Raw genomic sequence first — 24,998 nt, forward strand, 5'->3', positions numbered from 1 at the left:
AACACACACAGACAGGATTGAAACATTCTAGTTTTAGCCGGACACAAACACTGAAGTTATAACAGTTAACGCAGTAACAATCTGTGATAGTAGCAGCAGCAGCAGCTGTTACAGCAAACTGATGGATTTGCGTTGTTATAAAATAGCAAAAAGCAACAACGAAGGCAGTGCGTGTGTAGGGGGGAGGGGCGCACGCGTTATGTTAGAAAGATCCAAGTAGAATATTTAGAGACCAAGCATCGACTGCAGCACATTTGTTGGTCTACGGTCTCATCTTGTTTAATGAAGAGGCACGCATGCAGAATAAGAGAAATATATATAAATAATTATATATATATATATATATATATATATATATATATATATATAAATAATTATATATATATATATATATAATTATATATAAATAATTATATATATATATATATATATATAAATAATTATATATATATATATATAAATAATTATATATATATATATATATAAATAATTATATATATATATAATTATTTATATATATATATAAATAATTATATATATATATATATATATAAATAATTATATATATATATATATAAATAATTATATATATATATATATAAATAATTATATATATATATATATAAATAATTATATATATATATATATATAAATAATTATATATATATATATATATATAAATAAATAATTATATATATATATATAAATAATTATATATATATATATATAAATAAATAATTATATATATATATATATATAAATAATTATATATATATATATAAATAAATAATTATATATATATATATATATAAATAAATAATTATATATATATATATATAAATAATTATATATATATATATATATAAATAATTATATATATATATATATATAAATAATTATATATATATATATATATATAAATAAATAATTATATATATATATATATAAATATATATAAATAATTATATATATATATATATAAATATATATAAATAATTATATATATATATATATATATAAATAATTATATATATATATATATATATAAATAATTATATATATATATATATATAAATAATTATATATATATATATATAAATAATTATATATATATATATATATATATATATAAATAATTATATATATATATATATATATATATATAAATAATTATATATATATATATATATAAATAATTATATATATATATATATATATATATATAATTATATATATATATATATATATATATATAATTATATATATATATATATATAAATAATTATATATATATATATAAATAATTATATATATATATATATAAATAATTATATATATATATATATATATATATAATTATATATATATATATATATATAATTATATATATATATATATATATAAATAATTATATATATATATATAAATAATTATATATATATATAAATAATTATATATATATATATATATATAAATAATTATATATATATATATATATAAATAATTATATATATATATATATAAATAATTATATATATATATATAAATAATTATATATATATATATATATATATATAAATAATTATATATATATATAAATAATTATATATATATATAAATAATTATATATATATATAAATAATTATATATATATATATATAAATAATTATATATATATATATATAAATAATTATATATATATATATATAATTATATATATATATATATATATATAAATAATTATATATATATATATAAATAATTATATATATATATATATAAATAATTATATATATATATATATAAATAATTATATATATATATATATATATATATATATAAATAATTATATATATATATATATATATATATATAAATAATTATATATATATATATATATATATAAATAATTATATATATATATATCTCTCCTTGGCTATTAACCTGCTTAACAAATTTATTTTAGAATTTGGTTTCTAAAGAGGTTGTTGAATCATGAGTTGCGACAGGGCTCAATTTTACAAATTTCTCCACGTCATTCAATATGACAAACACTTGATCAACATAATCATGATGATTTAGTCCTACGATCTCTGGACCTTTATCTGGTCTAGTTATAACTAACAATGTTTTTTCTTGTAGAGTTCTAATAACTGCATAATGTTCTTTGTGCCATTTAAACTTGAAATGGGATATTGGTGTATTTGTAGAGATGTGAGCAAGGTAGTTTAATCTTGCTTTTAGATCTCTTTCTCTGGTGAAAGTTTCTCTGCTTGGGCATTGGGAATTTCATATTCGAAAAATACTTCTTCCCATTTAACACCAGGCAATGGAAAACAAAATTCTAAACCATGATCAAGTATTAAAAGTTCAGAAGGAGACAAGTCATGGGAGGACAGGTTTAGGATGTTCTTGCGAATATATGAGTTGGTGGTACACCCAAACGTTTTCTATATTAAATGTTGCAACTGATTGTTACATTAAAAAAAAAAAAACTAGTTTTTTTATGACCACCTTCTGTAAAATTGCAATATACTTTGTGAACGAATTTTTTCACAACACAAAAGAATGCTTACTACTTCCCTCCATAATTGTACATTTTTATCTTGATACTTTTCTGAATGTAATGCGAGTTTATCCAAAAAATTATGAATAAAAGTATTTTCGATTTTATATCCTGGTTGCAACCTTGCCTTTTTTTAAAAATTTTTTAAAATCTATAAATATAAAAGCGAAAATGTATGTATGTGTGTTCGCTTTTTCTGTATGTCTACAAAAGGATTTTTTCAGAGAAGCGGTCGGTCGGTTCACAACTTTTTAAAACTTTTTATATCACATGTAAATCGTAATATCTCAGAGTTAACAATGGAGCTCGCCTGTCTATTTAATTTGCTTGACTTCGGGAAGATAAATATTCAACATTTTTCGCTTGCCGCATGTGGATTAGTCTTTTTCCTATAATAAAAGCGACACTAATTCTGGTGGTATTTTGCGTCTATCGGCAGAAATGTCCGAAAGCAATCAGCTTTGATCAATGTGGAAATATTTTCCATATATCAAACAATTGCTATTCAATTTGGACAAGGGGAGCTGTTTCCCCCTACCCTCAACGTCTTGGGGGAAAAAAAAAAAAAAAAAGCATTCTCGCACTAAATGAAATGCTACCCCGCAGTCAAAAGTTGACCTCATTAAGTCATTAAAATTTGCACCTGCCAAATACAAGTAATTAAATAAATTCGAACGTGTTTCCGTTAGCATCTCGCGGTGGCCCAATGGTTAAAACCGTCGCCCTCTTTTTTTTTTTTCACACTTTAATTTCCAACTTTGCCTCAAGGGTTTGGGTTCAATCATCATACTTACCTACCAAAACATTTTTATTTTATTTTACCCCCCCCCCTCCCCCCGGAGTTTCCACACACACCTCCAAACACCCAGGCAACGCCGGGTACCCCTCGCTAGTCTATACTATAAAAGTGAAAATTTGTGTGTGTGTGTACATTTTTTGTGTACGTCCAGCAAAGGTTTTTAGAGAGGGGGCGTTCGGAACGGTTACTGTTTCTTAGAACCTTTTATATGCTACCTAGATTATAATATCTATGATTTACAAAACAAGCTCGCATGTATCTTGAATTTGGGCGACTTTTACATGCTATTTTTGCAATATTTCTTGGTCTACGCGTGTTTGTTTCGCTTTTCAGTATAAAAGCGAAACTGAATCCGTAGCATAAAGCAGCTCCATGGCACTTCTGACAGGGACGTTCAGAAAAGCAATGAGGTTTGATCAATGCGGGGGAAATCCCTTATATCAGACAATTGCTATTCATTTTGACACTCCCCTATTTATGGGGAGGTTTTCCCCAACACCTTGGGAGAAACACAGACACTGACTTGCAGCCAAAGTTTGATGTTTGGCCTCATTAAATTCACGCACCTGTCATTTAACTTGATAAGCGTTAAATTAAAACGGTTTTCACTTCCTCTCCAGTCGTGGCCGAGTGGGTAACATATAAGGTTTTTTTCCCTTTCTTTTCCACCTTCGCGTCAAGGCTTCAGGTTCGAGTTTACCTTCCTACCAAAACTTTTTTTTACACCTCCAAAACACCCGGGTAACGCCGGGCACCTCCGCTAGTTTTAAATAAAATGAACGGATGACATACATTATTACTTATCCAAGAATGTAGTAATGTTATATTTTCTTGTGTTTATCTTGTTTTGCTTTTAATGAACAGAACCGAGTTTCACTTTTTAATTAAATTAGAATTATACCTTGTCTTCAGATATTTATAGCTTTATTTTAATTACTAGCCTGGATATCCGGCGTTGCCTGGGTGTTTGGAGGTGCGTGTTGAGCAAAAAAAAAAAAAAGAAAAGAAAAAAGTGGTAGTAGACTTGATTCAGCTTTGGAAAACCGAGGGCGAAACCGGTCAGCTGATTCCCTCTTTTCTTTCCTCTCTTTTCCCTTTTTTTATTAAAGAAAAAAAAATTGTTTTACTTTTAAATCATCTATAATATGTTGCATGAATGTATGTATGTATGTAATGGATTTTCACAAGATCAGTATCGTTTTGAAGCTCTACCCTTTGGATGACAAATATTGAAAAATTGGCTAAAACATTAATTCCTTCACCCTTAACTGGGCACTTTACTACAGGGAGCTTTTTTTGCCGACATTTTCAAAATTCAGCCCCTCTTTTCGATTGACTAGCCTTAATTTAAATCCTCGCCACTTCTGGTTTGGCGATGGACACAACGGCAAAGATGCCACTTTTTTTTTTTTTTATCTTTTTCACATTCTTTTCCTCCTTCATGGTACGGGTTTGAGCCTGCCTACTACCACTTTTTTTTTTTTTTTTGTTATTCAACACATCTCCAAACACCCAGGCAACGCCAGGCACCCTGGCTAGTGAACAATGTAAGTGTTCCCTTCACGATTGCAATATTCAAATTTTGCATCCTCTCCTCCCTTTCCGGAAAAAAAAAATCATTGAATATCTCAAGATAAGGTACAATTTTAGCCGTATATACCTAGAGTGGCCAGATAGATATCTTTTCATAATTATTTTTATATATATATATATATATATATATATATATATATATATATATATATATATGCGCGATGACTACCCAGCATTGCCCGGTCATAAAATATGCATAAAATATTATATTTTAATTAATACAGAAACTGAAACATATGCATGCAAGTACAGTAGAACCCCAGGATACGGCATTAAAAATTAGTAACAAAATACAGTACAGTATATAATACACATGTATATAATCAAATAACATTATAACACTTTAAAGTGGGGTAATACTGTAGTCAGGGGATGGAAAAACACTGTATTCCACATCGTAACCTGAAAAAAAAAAAATATCCTAAGGCCAGCGTATCCCGAGGTTCTACTGTATTACGTTTTTTTTCCTTGTAAGTAAAAAATAAAAGAAAAAATACTTGAGCAGAGATCGAAACCAAAACCTAAAAACAGTAAGTCAAGTATGATAACCATTATCGCAGTGTGACATGATTTTTAAAAAGTATTTTCAAACCTACTTATTTTTAACATAAGTAATCTATAATGTGAACTATTCATGTATGTGCAGTTATGAAACAGTTAGCAAAACAGATAAAATCCGATTACTCCCACATACCAATTTATCAATTTTGTACCCCTTAGCAGCCCTTTTTTCTGGATGAAAACCGATTATAAAGTTTTTCACATGTCTGAATATTCTATATACCAAATTTCAAGTTTGTAGATCAAAAATTTGTTGAGTATATAGATTGAGAAGTGTCCTCATACACAGACACACATTCTCACTTAATATATATAGCGGTTTGAGCATTATACAAGTGGCAGACAGATGTTTGTTTAAATAGACATTCGGACGGGTTATTTGCAGGCATCGCTTCCGGAGTCGAGTGGTAGAACTGCCGATTGTCAACACGACGGTTCTAGGTTCGATCCTTGGCTTGGGAGAGATACTAGTCTAGCAGCACTGATGAGTTGCGATACAACGAAACAGGACTGTATGTCGATGATTAAAAATATATATATATATATATACACACACACACACACATGAATGAGAGAGAGAGAGAGAGAGAGAGAGAGAGAGAGAGAGAGAGAGAGAGAGAGAGACATATTGTGACAACCAGGATGCAGTAGGCTTCTCATTTGTAATGATGGAGAAATGACTGATGGCGATGATGGTGGCACTGCTCCATAGGCACTAAATGCACTAAATTAGCCAGGCAGATGGATAAAGATGATAAAGATGGAAGGGAAGCCAAGGTGATGAATGGTGGGTGAATGAAGACAGGGTCTATGTGGGGATCAGATTCCGGCGGGGTGCTATTGATCGCTGGATTTTTGAATGAAAGTGAGATGAGCAGGGGGACGTAGTATCAGGAAAGACAACTGTAATAAGAATAACGAAGAGACTGAAGACAACAAAGATGGAGGTTGGGGAGAGCATAGACATCTACATGCACACACAAACAATGTTAGTATTAAACAATTCCATTATTAGTGGCCTGGTGAGGCCACAGGGGAGACAACCAAGCAACAGAAAAACAATAAGCAAAATTCATCCCAAAACAGTAAAACTAAAGCTGACCTGCCAAGACACTATATATACAAATGTAGTCGAATTTGGGCATATTTTATTGGTTTGAAAATATAGGTTCTTTTGTCATAAAGTTTTAACTTTAGAATTATATTATAATCTTCAAAAAGCAAATTTTCATCTAGTTTTGTCCCATAGAACCAAAGATATGAGCATTTCAATATTCAGTTTGGCTATGAGTATATAAGTTCCAACTCTCAGCGACTATTGATCACAACTTAACAAATGAAGACTCGTTGGAAAGATAATGACCTGAATTGTGTAGTGGGCTATGTGACATTTGCCCTTAAGGTCGCACATTAAGGGGATCATCCAGCATCCAGAGCCTATTGTTGGCACTTTTTTTACAGCCATAAAATGTTTCAATCTTAGTCATTTGTTTTCATAGTTTTGCATATGAATTACAAAATATCTGATATTTTCCATAGACCTCTGGCCTTGATGGAGGGGAGACTAAAACTTGTGCTATGGTTTCAAATGATCTGAAATAACAGCAAAGGGAGACTTGATTCCAAATATTTCTCATGTTATATCTCCCTTCTTTGGTTTTTATACATAAAGTAAATTTCACAGTTTATATGGATTTTTTGATACTAGAGATATTCATAATCGTAACCTATTTCCAAAAGAGGGGGGAGGGAGATATAACATGAGAAATATTTGGAATCAAGTCTCCTCTTGCTGTTATTTCAGATGATTTGAAACCATAACAGCAAGTTTGAGTCTCCCCTCCATCAAGGCCAAAGGTTTTGGGGAAATATATATATGCGTGTGTGCTATTGTTTTTCTCAACACTTAACATTTTGTTCTAGCTGGGAATGAAGCATCCATCTGGAATCTAGACATTCACCTCGCTATATCATATTCCAACTGAGCGATCTTTTAAAGATTCTAATCGTCCATTGGTTTACCGGATATATTTGCCAGGTAGTTTTTACAATTCTTTCTCACTAGTCCGGTTGCTCCCATAATTGACTAAATATAATTAAAGTGATCTTTCTAAGATTCAAATTTCTTTTATGCCAAGAAATGTTATGTTAATGTGACCTGATTTAATTTTCCTCTGAGGTCATCAGAACTAAATTTGTCTTTAATAGCAACATTTCACATCATATCATATTCTCATAATCTAAATAATACAAACTCCTTATTTTTTGTTAGCAACACTTTGATTAATATTTACATACATAATAACAAGTTCCTATTTACTTGCCTCCCCAAAAAGGGCAGCATTAAATATAAGGTCATTTTGTGATGTGGAGAAAATCCATCTACCCAATGGCCACGAGATTGAAATCAAAATAAAAACTCCCTTCTTCACCGACTGAGAACAGAAAAGATGAAGTACAGCAACAAAACAGATACTACACTTTACTTGAAACCAAAACTCCAAGGAATTAGTATTTGTTGTCATTGCCGAGACTACTGATATTAAAAATATTGCCTTATTTCTGTTCTTCTTACCGAGAGATCTTTTTTAGGATTCTAACTATTCTTTTAAAACTCACATTACACATCCAGCATATCATTCTTATATCATTTCTCTCCATGCAACGCAATGAACGACTCACCTTACAGCATCATACTAAATAATACAAACTCCTTGTTTTTTCTTTGATTAATATTTGAATACACAATAACAAGTCTATCCTATTTACTTACCTCCCCACAGGGTTAAATACGAGGTTGTTTGTGATCTACTAACCCAAGAACTCTCATCCATTCTTTCAGTGTGGCCATACCATCAAAGTCTCCTGTTTTGCACACATGTCCCTATACTGTCCAGATTTAATCTTTCTCTGGGGTCATCTTTTAATACAATTCAATACAATTAGTACTTCCGGTAACCCTATGCATAAAGTATATAAACTGATAAGCAATGAATAATTGGTTATGTTTACGTTTTCTTTTTGTTTTCCGTGTCACTCGAGAAAAGTTTCATTATGAACTCTTTGGAGTTGTTTGAATTATTTTCGTTTCTAATTTTTTTTTTTTTTTTTTTTTTTTTTTTTTTTTTACAAAGGAGTCATCACTTATCAAGGCCCAGAGGTCACTCGAGGATAAGCGTTAATAAATGTACATTGTTCAATGGGACAACGTCGTAGCAATTGTTAGTAGTGAAAATTTGGTAAATTGGATTACTTAAGGGGAACGGCTCATCAGGAACTTGTTTACGTTGGACTTAAAGACAACCATATTGTAGCCAGCCAGAAAGCAGGCAAATGGAAGAGAGTTCCACAGGTGTGCAGTTCTAAGAAAGAAGCTTTGTTCGTGGAATCTACGTTTAGATTTAAGCACAGATAAAGAGTGGGGGGAAATTATTGCTTTGCAGAACATGATTGAGTTTTACAAAGAGGAAAGAAAAAAAACAAATATTTAGTGCATTTTAAACCAGGAAGTCAGCATCTTCCGACAGCTTATGGATTCGTTGGTATCTAATAAAATAAACATCCATACGTATTTGTGCCGTTTTGTTAGAAAAAGAAACTTTCCGTTACTTACGTGGGAGCTTTCATGCTGGAGAAGCGGCGTTGGTTCAAAGATGTAAACTTTGTTTTGATAAGATGCAGCAATCTGAAATTAAAAATATTAATATAATTTATAAAGCTCACTATGTTTTTATGTCTGTCTTCATTTTTTTTCAAAATGCATCTCCTCCAAGACGCAAGGTCACAGAGGTACAAGTCAATTAATTGCATCTTTTGTGGACCGTTCTTTTATGGGTTTTTTAACTCGCAAAAAGAGCTACTAAGGGATCAAATTTGAAAAAAAAAAAAATTGACCTTGCCAGGCATAAGTCAACTAAACGTTTTATTTGTACACATGCGCAAATACACATTTATATGATAAATCGGTTCATTTTTAACTATTTCTTATCCATCTGACGATAGCTCAAACGAGAATGACAAAGGCTGGAGTGCTATATGTTTTGGTTTCGATTTTAGATGATAGCACCTATGTTTTGTTTTTTGTTTTTTTACTTTTGAAATCACTCCTATATATTGGGTACAATATAACAATCAAGAGTATTTACTCTATAATAATAAATACAAAATCTGCATAAATTAAAATATCATATTCAAGTGTATTTTATGACAGGGCAATGTCGGGCACCTACCTAATAAGTAATATCAAATTCACATTCGCGAAAAACAAGTTAATAATCATCTCATAATTATATTCTATTTTTTAAATAAAATTTTCCAACTCTATATTCAAATATGACGCAAAGTTCGTTTAGATAGCTCAATAGTGCAATCCGATGCCTCTTTAGTCTCAAGAGATAATGAATACCCTCTGTAAGGGGAGCTGCGCGTCTAATTGTGAGGTAAGGGTTGCACAATCACCACCCACACCTCTTCTAAATCGGCACTGCTTGGGTCTGGTGGCAAAGAGAGGCCCAAAACTGACTGGACACAATGCCAAGATAAGCTGAGAGCACATACAGCACCAGGAATTCTGAAATGGTCACCCATTTTAATGCTGACCAGTCTCAACGTTGCTTAACTGAAACGTGATATTATGGCGTAATCAATAGCGCAATACTAGAGCTATAAATACTTTATATTATAGAGCGTCATTGGGAACAGACACTTATTTTTGTGCTCGTTTCACAAAAGATTCAGTTTTATTTGCTACAAGTGGGGGTATCCGGCATTGCCCGGGTGTTTACAGGTGTGTGTGCTCAGGCGGGGGAGGGGGGGCGTGAATCAAAACAAAAGAATAAGCGAAGTAATCACCCTGTTTAAATATTATATATAAAAAAAATGTTAAAACTTAAAAAAATCGAAAAAAAAAAAAATAAATAAAGCGTTTTTTTTGCTACCCCTCCTTGTACAAAAATGGCTAGTTTAGGATGAAGGAATTAATGTTTTGGGCCAATTTCTCGATATTTGTCGGGCGAAGGTTCGAGCTTGAAAATGATACCTATTTGGCGAAAATCCGTAGCCCGTGTCGAAAGTTTCTGCGAGACACACAAACACACACACACATTTTTGCTTTTATATATATATATATATAGACTAGTGGGGGTACCTGGCGTTGCCCGGGTGTTACGAGGTGTGTGTGCTCTTAAATCAAAAAGAAACCCGGGGGGGGGGGTAAAAAAAGTTTTGGCAAGTTGGTAGGATCAAACCCGAAGCCCTGAATCGAAGTTGGAAAATAAAATGTGAAAAAAAAACATAACACGTTAACCACTCGCCCAGCCAGAATGAGTTACTGAAAGATGTTTGAATTTATTTAAGTAAGAAGAGAATTAACAGGTGCCGCACGGAAGTCAGAGTTAACATTTTGTGCGAGTGTTACGATGACAACTACCTAAGCAATAGCTATTCAGTAGTTAACATTTTCTGCAGGACAGTTTTTAATGAGGTCAATAACCCGGTTTGTTTGTTTTTACCTAAGTTTGGGGAAAACCAGCTTCCCCGTTTATTAGGGGAGTGTCTAGTCTCGAAATGAAAGCAACCGTCTGATATGACAACGGTAAGCCGACACTGACCAAACCTTACATCGCTTTCTAGAGACCACTGGCCGTGGGCCAGTGATTCTAATTGAGGTTCGCTTTTTTTTTTAATACCGAAAAACGAAAGCAATATGCGGCGATCCCAAAATGTCGAATATTTAATGTTTCAAAGTCGGGCAAATTAAATAGACGGGAGACCCCCGCTCGTAACTCGTAGATATTATGATTTCAACGTGATTTAAAAAGTTTTAAAAATGAGCGACAGCCTCGAAAAGTTGCTGAAAAAAATCCTTTTGCGGACATACACAAAAAGCGAACATACATACATTTTCGCTTTTATATATATACTAGCGAGGGGTACCCAGCGTTGCCCGGGTGTTTTTTGGGGTATGTGAAAAAAACCCGAAAATGTGAAAAAAAAAAAACCGAAGCCTTCACGACGCGTAGTTGGAAAATAGTAAAGTGTTTTAAAAAAAACAGGTGCGCATTTTTGATTGACGTGACGGCGATAGGTATTCAGCAGTTATTTTGTGCGGGACAGTTTTGAATGAGGTGAATAAATCGGTTTGTTTGTTTTTAAAAATCCGCTCCCTGTTTATTAGGAGGAGCGAAATGAAAGCTACAGTCTGATATGACGAAGTCGACATTGAACAAACGTTACTTAGCTCTCTTGAGACAACTGGCTTTCGGCCTGTGATTAGAGTCGAGTTTCGCTTTTTTTTATACCGAAAACCGAATGTAATGCATGCCGATGCAGGAAATGTCGAATAATTAACGTTGGAAAGTCAATAAAATTAAATAGACAGGCGAGCTCCGTGAATAACTCTGAGATATTACAATTTATAGATGATATAAAACGTTTTAAGTTGTGAACCGAGCAAGCGCTTCTCTGAAAGAAGCCTTTTGTGGACATCGAGGAAAAGCGTACATACATACATACATACATACATACATACATTTTCGCTTTTATATATATAGATAGATTAGCATGGGTATGCGAGAGGTGGTGTAGTAAGGAACCCTAAAGATGGAGAGAGGTGTTAAAAAAAAAAAAAAAATGGTATAGGGGTAGGGGGAGAGAATCGAAACAGTAAGCAGGAGAGAGATGTTAAAAAAAAATTTTTTTTAAAAAGTGGTAGTAAGCAGGCAGGCTCGAACCTGTAGCCCAAAGGAGAAAAAGGTGAAAAAACAAAAAAAAAAATAAATAAATAAAACCCTAATGTCTTAGCTGATACGTTCATCGCAAAACCAGAAGTTGCGAGCGCTTGAATTAAGGGTGGTCATTCCAACAGAGACGATGACTTGCAAAAATGTTAATGAAAAAAGCGACCCCCTCCTTGTAGAAAATTACCCAGTTGAGAGTGAAGGAATAAATGTTTTTGGCCAATTTTTCGATATTTGTCATCCGAGAGACTGAGTTTAAAAACGATATCAATTTTGTTATGTTCTTATGCGTTTTTCAGAAGTTTTTGCGAGACATACAAACACATACACATTTTGCCTTTTATATATTAGACTAGCAGGGGGTACCGGCGTTGTCCGGATGTTTGGAGGTGTGTGTGGTTTTGAGTAAATCAAAACTCCAGGGGAGGGAGGGGGGGTAAAATAAAAATAAAAAGTTTTGGAAGGTGAGTATGAGGATCAAACCCAAACCTCAAGGCAAAATTGGAAATTAAAGTGTGAAAAAAAAAAAACATGTGACGTTAACCACTGGGCCACCACGACATACTAACGGAAACACGTTTGAATTTATTTGTTTAAATTGGCAGGTGCACGTTTTAATGACTAAATGAGGTCAACTTTGACTGCGGGGTAGTATTTTATTTAATGTGGGAACGCTTTTTTTATTTTTATTTTCCCAAGTAGTAAGCAGACTCAAACCCGGTCTTATTGATGCACTTACGGCAATTGTGACGTCATGGGCAATCGAAATATCTTATGCGACGCAAAGTTTGAATGACTTGCAGAAATGTAAGTGCAAAACGACCCTCCTTATAGAAAACTGCCCAGTTGAGGGTGAAGGAATATTAATGTTTTGGGCCAATTTTTCGATATTTGTTGTCCGAAGGGTCGGGCTTCAAAAGGATACTAATCTCATGAAAATCTGTTCCCCCTGTCGAAAGTTTTAGGCAGATATACAAACATACATACATTTAAACAGACAGGTGAGATTTATATAATAGACTAGCGGAGGTACCCGACGTTACCCGGGTGTTTGTAGGTGTGCATGTTTGGAAGGGGAGATCAAAACAAAAATGATAAGCGAAGTAATAACTCTGTTTAAATATTAAAAAATTAAAAGAAAACAGCGAAAAAAGTCTTGGGAGGGAGGTAGGCTCGAACCCAAAGTCTTGAGGTTAATAGTCTGATGACATAGCATGACGCCACAGAGGAAGGGACTTGAGAACAGTCGAAAATAAGGATTTAAAGCCCAGGTGGTTTTCTAGGTCAAATATCACACCATAGCAGTAGCAGAGAAAACGACTTCATAGCGTGAATTTTCTAAGATAAAAGTCGCTTAAATAAAAGATTTTTACGAATTCGTTTCGTAATTCGTACATATTATAATCTAGGGAGCATATAAAGTTATAAGGATGAGTGAACAACCCGAGAACCAGCCCAAAAAAGCCTTTGCCGCACATATAGAAAAAATGCACACACACACACACACACACACACACTTTGCCTTTTATATATATAAAAGATGCAAGCAATTGTTTCGACCTTTTAATATTTTTATACATAGTTTTCTGCATGTTTTTTTTTTTTTTATTAATCTTACACTAGTACAAGCGTTCATCGGTGCTAAATACGCATAAAAACTGCAAATTTAAGCTAAATTTAATGTAACTGTTTAAACAAACTATACATCATTTGATTGTCCTTTTATTCTTCTATAAGTGTTTGCCTTCTCAATTTGAAGTTATTTTTTTAAATTGACGTGAACACTAGAATATTTCAATCAAAGGTCACATATGAACAGGTAAAATTATAGAGGAATAAAAGGCGAATCAAATGAGGTATAGATTGTTTAAACAGTTACATTAAATTTAGCTTAAATTTGCAGTTTTTGAAAAAATTACAAGTGCGGACTTTCTTTTTGCCGGCACTGTATATATATATATATATATATATATATATATATATATATATATATATTAAAATGACCCATGAAAAGGACCGACATATCAGAATTGAATATCAATTTTATAAAAATAATGACAAAAAATATTAAGAAACTAAATTTTTATATAAGAATTAGGCAGGTCTCAATGTATGAAAAACAAAAACAGTTAATCATATTATAAAATTCCTATTGGCATCCGAAATACTTTTTATTTCGGAAGTAAAAGAAAAAAAAAAATTGATTTAAGTTTTTATTTTTTTAATTTTTTTTTACAAATGCTCTTCAAAAGAATGAATAAAAAACAATTTGTACTTTTAAAGGTGAATAATCAAGTGTATAAAAATGCGGAACATATTCAAGTAAAAAAAAAAAAAAAAAAAAAAAATATTGTATTTGTTTCAATTTTTTTTTTTTCCTTTTTAGTATAAAAACCTAAGTGGGATTCTTTGGTCCACGTAAATTTATGTAACAGAGATCATTTGCTATTGTCTCTAAAATCAAAATATTGAAATGGACAGAAATCAAATAAATCATTGAACGCAAAAAAAAAAAAAAAAAAAAAAAAAAAAAGGGTGGTGGTGGTGGAGAAATCGCATTAGTCGTGCCTTTGAGGTGAGCTGAAGCATCAAAGAGTTCGGAAGGGGTAATTACGAAAAGTGAAGCCAGATCAAGGGAGAAAACTTAGAAAGTTAATAAAAAAAAGTCAATATAAAACATGCATGTAGTCTGTTATATCAATGTCAATTCCTTTGAAATTTACATGGAAGAGGATAAAAGAAAAAAAAAAATTCCAGACACTCAAATACATTTATATTTTCTTTATAAAAAAAGCATTCCATTTACATGTCTTCCTTTTTTTTTTTTACTTTTTTTTTTTTTTTTAAACAATCTGCTGGAAACATTCTCCTTGATATAAACAGTGGGCACATTATTGCTATAAAAAAAAAAAGAAGAATGCATGGTCCCCCCCGCGAGTGTACAGTGAAGGAGGCATAAAAAAAATTACTAAGTTCAGCATTTGCTCCACCCTCATTTAGCCCCAAAAGTCCCCAGGGGACGTCAAATTCTAGTAAAAATGAACAAGTTATGGAATACGTTTGAAGCCAAATTACAACGCAAAATTATAAAAACAAACAAGTGATTATTTTTAAGAAATATATTTCGAAGTAACACATCCTCGTGAGTATTTTATTTTTTTTTCTCTTTTTCCCTCAGTGTTTTGCATAATATACTGTGGGAAAATTTTCCTATGTTAACATTATATATATATATATATATATATATATATATATATATATATATATATATATATATATATATATTATTATTGAAAATTTATTCAAATTAAAATGAAAAAGAAAAACGTAGTAAACCTGTAAAGAAGGTATACAAAATTTTAATTATCCGAAAAGGAGAACAAATAAACTTGAAAGACCTTATTCCGTGGAGTTTCGAAAATTGCAATTCTCCTCATCAGAGGAAAGAGGTTTGCAAAATATACAATAAATTTTGCAGGTTAATGCATTGAAAGAAACCAAATATGAAATTAATCATATCTGCATAAAAAAAAGTTATTAAACAGTCAGTGAAAGTTTATAGGAATTCAAAAAGATGAATTTTGATCATTGTAATTTCATCTATCTACTTAGTAGCAGCCAAAATAGCATAACAGAAGCATAGACTGTCATCTAGGCAGTTGAGTTCTGCTAGTCTATCTACACTGAAGACCTGTGATACAATGAAATAGTCGGTAACTGAATATATATATATATATATATATATATATATATATATAAATCTGAGGTTATTGCTTTCCAGAAGTAATGAATGAAGTGTAATGAGGTTAATACAAGAGTGCTCAATACCACAGTAGAGCAGAGTTACTTTACATTAGCAGTAATATGTTGCTACATAGCCATGAGCATGTTTCAGTCAGCCAATTATTAGTAACTAGAGACCTCTTTAGGCGATACAGCTTATATGAAAGCAAAGTTTGAAGAGGTCTCTAATTAGTAACAGCTAACCACCTGAAACATTCTCATGACTGTGTAGCAACATATTACTGCTTATGTAAAAACAAATAGTGTGTGTCTGTGTGTGTGATGGTCTCTCCCGTTGATTCCGACACATGAGGTTCTGCCACAACAACTAAGTTGCTCGGAAATCCACACAGATGGTATGTTTATAGTGTTCACCAACCACACATTTTTGGATTACTGCTAACCTTCATAAGTGCAGAGGACATCAAAGTTTTCTTCTCCTAGATGCATGTCTTAACGAAGACTGAGGGTGCATCTCTCCCAGTGAATTAATGCGCCTCCAGATATCAACCTGGAAATTTCTATAACTCGGCGTGGTACATACAGCACCTAACCTTCCCCAATGGTCACCCATTTAGTACTGGCCAGACTCCACGTTGCTTAACTTCAGTGATCTGACGAGAACCGGTGTGTCAACGTGATTGTGCCATATATATATGGCAAGATATTTTGCTAAAAATGTCCTCTGATGAGAAAAAATAGCAGTCTTTGAAACTCCACGGATTAAGGAGCACCCATCTTTGGAGTATTCCACCGAACAATAAAAACCATTTGTACAACTCCACTTTGCAAATCTGTTCTTATATAGATATATATGATGCTAGAATATTCATCCCAGGATAGGTAAAATTCATTCCCCAAACAGAACAGTTTTTTTTTTTTGCACCATTTTTACCCCCCCCCACACACACAAAAATCAGGACATAATCAATATACAATGCTACTGAACCTTTTCGTCTAGAATCCTTATTAAAATTCTGATAAAAATTCATTACATAGTTTTGTTTCTTGAAAATGTCTCAAATTAAAGGCTTAATCTTAAAGATTTTTACGACGAAATTGAAATTCTCGGAATTGTAATCGGCGTGTAATGACTATGGATCAAATTGAATCCAAATCTGATCAATCCAAATTTTTGAAATTGTGTTCATATTTTACACTTAAAATCCCTTCAAAATACTAAGAAACTGGAATTTGGGAAGTATTTATTGATTGACGTCTGATACGTATTTTTTACAAAAAAAAATGTTGGTATATGAATTTTCAAGAAGAGCTTCCACTCCCTTTCCATAAAACTAAATTGAACTACATATAGCCCAGATTTGAACTTGTAGCGCCTAGCAGCTATATTCCAAAATTAATAATGATCGGTTGATCAGTCGATGAGTTGATCCCGTGTGTATAAACATGAATGCAGCTAATTCATTAAAAAAAAAAAAAAAAAAAAAAAAAAAAAAAAAAAAAAAAATCAAGATTGATAATTTGTATTATTTGGATTTTTCGGATTACTGTTCTCATTTCTAGTGTTATTTTCACGTTTCATGGTCACAGTTGTGGTATTCACCGTGGATCAGTTGGGCTGACTTTTTCCAACACGTTCACCACATTCTGAACACTGACTGACATAGCAATTCAAGGCTGTTTCCGTTAAGAGTGCAAGTCATTTGCGGTTCCAGAGACAGATCCCGTAAAGGTGAGAGTCTAGAATCAGTTCAGCATGCTTGTCAACTGTATTTCCTACAGTCTAACTTTGCAGTGCGTTTCTCTCCCTCTTTGTTTGCTTTCCTTCTTTTTTCTTTTTCTTTCTTCCTGCGCCCTTTTTTAATGGCGATGAAACATGCAGTGTTTTAATCTATGCCGAATAAATTGAATTGAAAACATCCTGCTTCACCATACTAAGCCAGGTTTTGAGTTGGCCACCACAACCTTTCTTCTAGCCTGATGGTAGTGCTGGGTCAATGACTTCATGGATGAAGTCACCTGAATGTCGTCGAAAGGTGTGGCCGAACTAATGAAGGCGTCTGGCAAGGAGAGATTTTTGGAGAGAGTGGATCATACAGGGAGTGCAAATTGTACAGTTGGGAATAACCTCCAACCTTCTTCAGGTGAATCTTGTCGAACTTGAGAATCTGCACAAAATTCTGAACAGAACCCTTTATTTAATCTACAGGGTTGTATGCGCTTGTTCCATCAGCCACGACTGGGTAAAAGCCCAAAGTAATTCGAAATTGTATTTTGAGTGTCATCCTTACTGAGAGGATAGAAGATTCAACCTCCAGATGCCGCAGTACGACATGAGACACTTGAAAAAAGTTGGTTGGTTGTTTTTGTTTTACGGCATATCAACCCTTTTCAGGTTATTTGATGCCGAATCCAGTTATTTTGAAGAAAAATTTTTTAATAGAATATTTTTTTTTTTTCAAGTCAGTTTCCATTTAACTCATAGTTGGAACCCTAACAGGTACTACCACTCCGAGTCAGAGTGGACCTGGGAGCAATGGCAATTAAAGGGTGGCTCCAAACTCCCCAAAGCCCGCAAGCTGGGGCCTCACCATCGGATATAGTTTAAGGTCATATCCAGGACCATGAAGAAGGTCGGAGGTTAAATCAAATCTTAACGGAAGCAGCCTTGAATTGCTGTGTCAGCCAGTGTTCGGGACGTGGTGAACGTGTTGGGAAAAGTTGTGTGAATCTCACTCAAGATGAGAACAATAGTGTGAAGAATCCAAAGAATACAGATTATCCTCATTTTAAAAATTCAGAAACAAGGTCACTCTGTTCATTTTTCTTAGATTGTTAAAGGCAACAAAAAAATAAAAAATTATAAAAAAAAAAATATGCATGGGAAATTACTATGTGAGCATTTAAGTAAAGCAAAAGGCAACCTGTTACCTATCAATAGATTTTAATCATTTCTGCGGAACATAAAACTTATCTTGTGAAAACAATGAAAAGTCACAAGATAAAGAATCGCTAAACTAAATTTTATAAAATACTAGCGAGGGGTACCCGGCGTTGCCCGGGTGTTTTTTTGGGGTATTTGAAAAAACCCCGAAAATGTGAAAAAAAAAAATAAAAAAAAATAGGTGCCAGTGAAAAAAAAAAACGAAGCCTTCACGATGCGCAGTTGGAAAATAGTAAAGTTAAAAAAAAAAAAAACAGGTGCGCGTTTTTGATTGACGTGACGGCAATAGGTATTCAGCAGTAAGCATTTTGTGCGGGACAGTTTTGAATGAGGTGAATAAATCGGTTTGTTTGTTTTTAAAAATCCGCTCCCTGTTTATTAGGAGGAGCGAAATGAAAGCTACAGTCTGATATGACGAAGTCGACATTGAACAAACGTTACTTAGCTCTCTTGAGACAACTGGCTTTCGGCCTGTGATTAGAGTCGAGTTTTGCTTTTTTTTATACCGAAAACCGAATGTAACGCGTGCCGATGCGGGAAATGTCGAATAATTAACGTTGGAAAGTCAATAAAATTAAATAGACAGGTGAGCTCCGTGGGTAACTCTGAGATATTACAATTTATAGATGATATAAAAAGTTTTAAGAAATTGTGAACCGAGCAAGCGCTTCTCTGAAAGAAGCCTTTTTGTGGACATTGAGGAAAAGGTTACATACATACATTTTCGCTTTTATATATATATATATATATATGTTTACCTGTCTGTGTCCATATTTTCAAACTTTATCTCCTCTGAAACAAAAAGGTGCAGAGCGGCACCAGGGGACTCAAATGATTGGATTTTTTAACGAACCGTTCTTTTATGGATCTTTAGCTGGTTAAAATAGCTTTTAAAGGAGCCCAAATTGAAAAAAAGTCTTTATACATTTTGGACATTCATCTTAGTTTATTTATAATTTTTCATAAGTTAATATGTGTGTCACGTTGGTATAGTGATAACGTCACCAAGCTTTGTATGCTACAGTTTTGGTTTCGATTCTAGCTGATGGCACCTAAATACTTTTTTTTTAATCTTTGAAATCACGACTATATTAGTATATACGAAATCTGGACAAATTAAAATATCATATTTAAGCATATTTCATGCCTGGGCAATTAAGTAATTATTATAACTGAAGTACCTGTTGATGCTGCTTTAAAAATCTTCAAAATCAAACACTTATCGGTAAAGTAGCAAGGATACCCAACATTGCCCGGGATTCAATCATGATCAATGAATGTTTCACACTCCCATGTTTTTATATGTATTTTTTATTATCAAAATCAAAATTTTTCAATCAAATCTACATGAGGTTACATCGCAGTGCACTGGGAGAAAGTTTCACATGCCTCCCCATAATCACTTAATCCACAATATACTGTAGTCTACAGTGCATTGTAGAGAACCTACCATCTATATATATATAAAAGCGAAAATGTGTGTATGTATGTGTGTTTGTATGTATGAGTGTCTATGTATGTATGTATGTTTCGCAAAAACTTTTGACACGGGTCACGGATTTTCGCGAGATCGGTATCATTTTAAAGTTCCAACCTTCGCTCAACAAATATTGAAAAATTGGCCAAAAACATTAATTTCTTCACCCTAAAATCATCAGTTTTCTACAGGGAAGGGTCAGCAAAAACCGACATCTCATAACAAGTTCGCTCCTACGCATGCGTCATACGACGTCGGAACATGATTTAATTTAAATATTTAAAAAAAACCCCGACAATTTCGTCGATGTCGTCTTAGCTCAGTTGCTTAGAGTGCGGCCTCATTATCTGAAGGTTTTGGGTTCGAATCATGGTGTGAGATGTCTTTTTTTTTCGATTTTTTAAATTTTAATATTAAAACAGGGTTATTTAAGCCAGTGTTTTTTTTTTTTTTTTTGGGGGGGGGTTATTTTTCAGATTTTTTAAAGAAATTTTAACGTTCGTTTTTCTGTTTTATTTTTCTATCACATTCGCGTTTTCTTTTTTACATTTAACATCGTTTGCCGTACGTTAGTTTTTTTTTTTTTTTCTTTTCGATTTTTTAAAGTTTTAACATTTATTTTTTTTTTAAATATTTACTTCGCTTATTCTTATGTTTTAATTACCCCCCCCCCACCACCCGAGCACACACACATCTAAACACCCGAGCAACGCCGGGTACCCCCCCCCCCGCAAGTTGGTTTTATAAAATTATTTTTTTATATATAATGGCTTAAATTAAAGTTTAAAACGCAAAAGTCAAGTATCATGCTTCAATTGTGCACTAAAAAGAAACATTAATTTCGAATGCGCCCCTGTCATATCAAAGAACCTACTGTTGATTTTATATGTTAGGCCTTTCGGCTTGTGTTATAATAAAAATGTCGTTATGAAGTGTCATTTTCCCTTCTTTTACACAACCAGTGATGCTTAGCTCAGTGGTTAGATGTCAACGAAACTCCATGACACTTCCTGAAGCCAGAGTTGCACCAAAAGAAGGTTACGCTAACTCTTTCGTGGTCTGTGACTGATTTCATCCATTAGTTTTTTTTGAATGCAGACGAAACCATTACAGCAAAGAAATACTGTCAACAAATGGGTGAAATGCATCAGAAACTTCAACAACACAAAGCATTAATCCACAGAAAATGCCCAATTTTCAACGACAATACCCGACTGCACATTGCTAAACCAACTCTAACGAATTGAGCTATAAAACAGCCTCATCCACCATACTCCCCAGACATATCACCTACCGCTTTTTCAAGCATCTCATGTTTTGTGTGAGAAATGTTTCAAAAACCTAAGCGATATCAAAAACGCCTTCAGCGACTTCATCGTCACCAGAACACAAGATTTTTACATTACTGCCATAAATACTCGTTTTGCGTTGGCAGAGGTTTGTCGATCCTGATGATGCTTATTTCGGTCAATAAATTTTTGTTTGAGCCAAGATATGTTCATCTGAATTTAAAAGTTAAAACCACAAGAACTTTCTTGTCAACCTAACATATAAAGAAAAAGAAAATCTGAAACAGATTTTTAACCCAAGTGCATTTCTAATGTTTTTTGTTTTTTTTTATTATAAGAGTTGTTATTGAAAAAAAAATAAAATGTCTACAACAACAGTGAGTAAGATTACACTTTTGCTTGCTACATTACTACTGCGACTATAGAAATTTGACCAGTGGGCCCCATTAAAAAACTTGACTAACTGTGAGGATCAAAAGACCATTGTGTGTTCTACGGGAGGATTTGGCTCAACCGATCCTGAGTGAATGCCGCCTAAAGTCTGAGTAAATTTGTAAGCTTTCTGGATTCCAAGTCATTAAAGAAATTTCAAATCAATCAATTCTTCTTTCAGGCAATGACGCACCAATCTTGAAAAGCAAATTAAGATTCTAATGAAAATAATGAAATTCCGTTGGATTCTTTGCATTTTTGAATGAAATGAAACTTATGGGTTGACTGCATAGCAATGGTGGGCTAAATAGGGTTATGGGGAAAAGATGGGAATAAGTTTCTAGCAATGAAAAGAATGGCTTTTAGGAATTAATGGATGTCTAATTTCGAAGGGTACTTGGGCGGGAGTGGGACAGAGCTCAACATTACATTGAATTAGCATCTGAAATTGAATTTAGTAATTTCTAAGTTCTTTGGCTTTGGAGAGTGACAGCAAAAGAATGCATGTTTTCTGGAATTTAAACCTTGATAGTGGAGTATAAAAGAGGAAGAATGAGATGGGAAAGAGAAAGGACGGACGGGAAAGGACAGACGGGAAAGGGAAAGGACAGACGGGAAAGGACAGACGGGAAAGGGAAAGGACAGACGGGAAAGGACAGACGGGAAAGGGAAAGGACAGACGGGAAAGGACAGACGGGAAAGGGAAAGGACAGACGGGAAAGGACAGACGGGAAAGGACAGACGGGAAAGGACAGACGGGAAAGGACAGACGGGAAAGGACAGACGGGAAAGGACAGACGGGAAAAGGAAAGGACAGACGGGAAAAGGGAAAGGACAGACGGGAAAAGGGAAAGGACAGACGGGAAAAGGGAAAGGACAGACGGGAAAAGGGAAAGGACAGACGGGAAAAGGGAAAGGACAGACGGGAAAAGGGAAAGGACAGACGGGAAAAGGGAAAGGACAGACGGAAAAGGGAAAGGACAGACGGGAAAGGGAAACGACTGACGGGAAAGGGAAACGACTGACGGGAAAGGGAAACGACTGACGGGAAAGGGAAACGACAGACGGGAAAGGGAAACGACAGACGGGAAAGGGAAACGACTGACGGGAAAGGGAAACGACAGACGGGAAAGGGAAACGACAGACGGAAAAGGGAAACGACTGACGGGAAAGGGAAACGACAGACGGGAAAGGGAAACGACTGACGGGAAAGGGAAACGACAGACGGAAAAGGGAAACGACTGACGGGAAAGGGAAACGACAGACGGGAAAGGGAAACGACAGACGGGAAAGGGAAACGACAGACGGGAAAGGGAAACGACAGACGGGAAAGGGAAACGACAGACGGAAAAGGGAAACGACTGACGGGAAAGGGAAACGACTGACGGGAAAGGGAAACGACTGACGGGAAAGGGAAACGACTGACGGGAAAGGGAAACGACTGACGGGAAAGGGAAACGACTGACGGGAAAGGGAAACGACAGACGGGAAAGGGAAACGACAGACGGAAAAGGGAAACGACAGACGGGAAAGGGAAACGACAGACGGGAAAGGGAAACGACTGACGGGAAAGGGAAACGACAGACGGAAAAGGGAAACGACTGACGGGAAAGGGAAACGACTGACGGGAAAGGGAAACGACTGACGGGAAAGGGAAACGACAGACGGGAAAGGGAAACGACAGACGGGAAAGGGAAACGACAGACGGGAAAGGGAAACGACAGACGGGAAAGGGAAACGACAGACGGAAAAGGGAAACGACTGACGGGAAAGGGAAACGACAGACGGGAAAGGGAAACGACAGACGGGAAAGGGAAACGACAGACGGGAAAGGGAAACGACAGACGGAAAAGGGAAACGACTGACGGGAAAGGGAAACGACAGACGGGAAAGGGAAACGACAGACGGGAAAGGGAAACGACAGACGGGAAAGGGAAACGACAGACGGAAAAGGGAAACGAAAGACGGAAAAGGGAAACGACTGACGGTAAAGGGAAACGACTGACGGGAAAGGGAAACGACAGACGGAAAAGGGAAACGACTGACGGGAAAGGGAAACGACTGACGGGAAAGGGAAACGACTGACGGGAAAGGGAAACGACAGACGGGAAAGGGAAACGACAGACGGGAAAGGGAAACGACAGACGGGAAAGGGAAACGACAGACGGGAAAGGGAAACGACAGACGGAAAAGGGAAACGACAGACGGAAAAGGGAAACGACTGACGGGAAAGGGAAACGACAGACGGGAAAGGGAAACGACAGACGGGAAAGGGAAACGACAGACGGGAAAGGGAAACGACAGACGGGAAAGGGAAACGACAGACGGGAAAGGGAAACGACAGACGGAAAAGGGAAACGACTGACGGGAAAGGGAAACGACAGACGGGAAAGGGAAACGACAGACGGGAAAGGGAAACGACAGACGGGAAAGGGAAACGACAGACGGGAAAGGGAAACGACAGACGGAAAAGGGAAACGACAGACGGGAAAGGGAAACGACAGACGGGAAAGGGAAACGACAGACGGGAAAGGGAAACGACAGACGGAAAAGGGAAACGAAAGACGGAAAAGGGAAACGACTGACGGGAAAGGGAAACGACTGACGGGAAAGGGAAACGACAGACGGAAAAGGGAAACGACTGACGGGAAAGGGAAACGACTGACGGGAAAGGGAAACGACTGACGGGAAAGGGAAACGACAGACGGGAAAGGGAAACGACAGACGGGAAAGGGAAACGACAGACGGGAAAGGGAAACGACAGACGGGAAAGGGAAACGACAGACGGAAAAGGGAAACGACTGACGGGAAAGGGAAACGACAGACGGGAAAGGGAAACGACAGACGGGAAAGGGA

General features: G+C 34.7%; 1 protein-coding gene across 3 annotated transcripts in view; it reads right to left on the reverse strand.

The window, feature by feature from the left end:
* The window catches only part of LOC145259797 (dmX-like protein 2), a 441,223-nt gene that overhangs the window by 224,737 nt on the left and 191,488 nt on the right, over nucleotides 1-24,998 (reverse strand). For all 3 annotated transcript variants that reach the window (XM_080117569.1, XM_080117571.1, XM_080117568.1), the window contains exon 3: nucleotides 9,133-9,204. In XM_080117569.1, the coding sequence (XP_079973695.1) occupies nucleotides 9,133-9,204 (72 nt within the window). The remainder of the gene's footprint in view (nucleotides 1-9,132; nucleotides 9,205-24,998) is intronic.

Source organism: Euprymna scolopes, chromosome 35 (assembly GCF_053919585.1).
Source record: "Euprymna scolopes isolate OS-2025 chromosome 35, ASM5391958v1, whole genome shotgun sequence".
NCBI lineage: Eukaryota > Metazoa > Mollusca > Cephalopoda > Sepiida > Sepiolidae > Euprymna > Euprymna scolopes.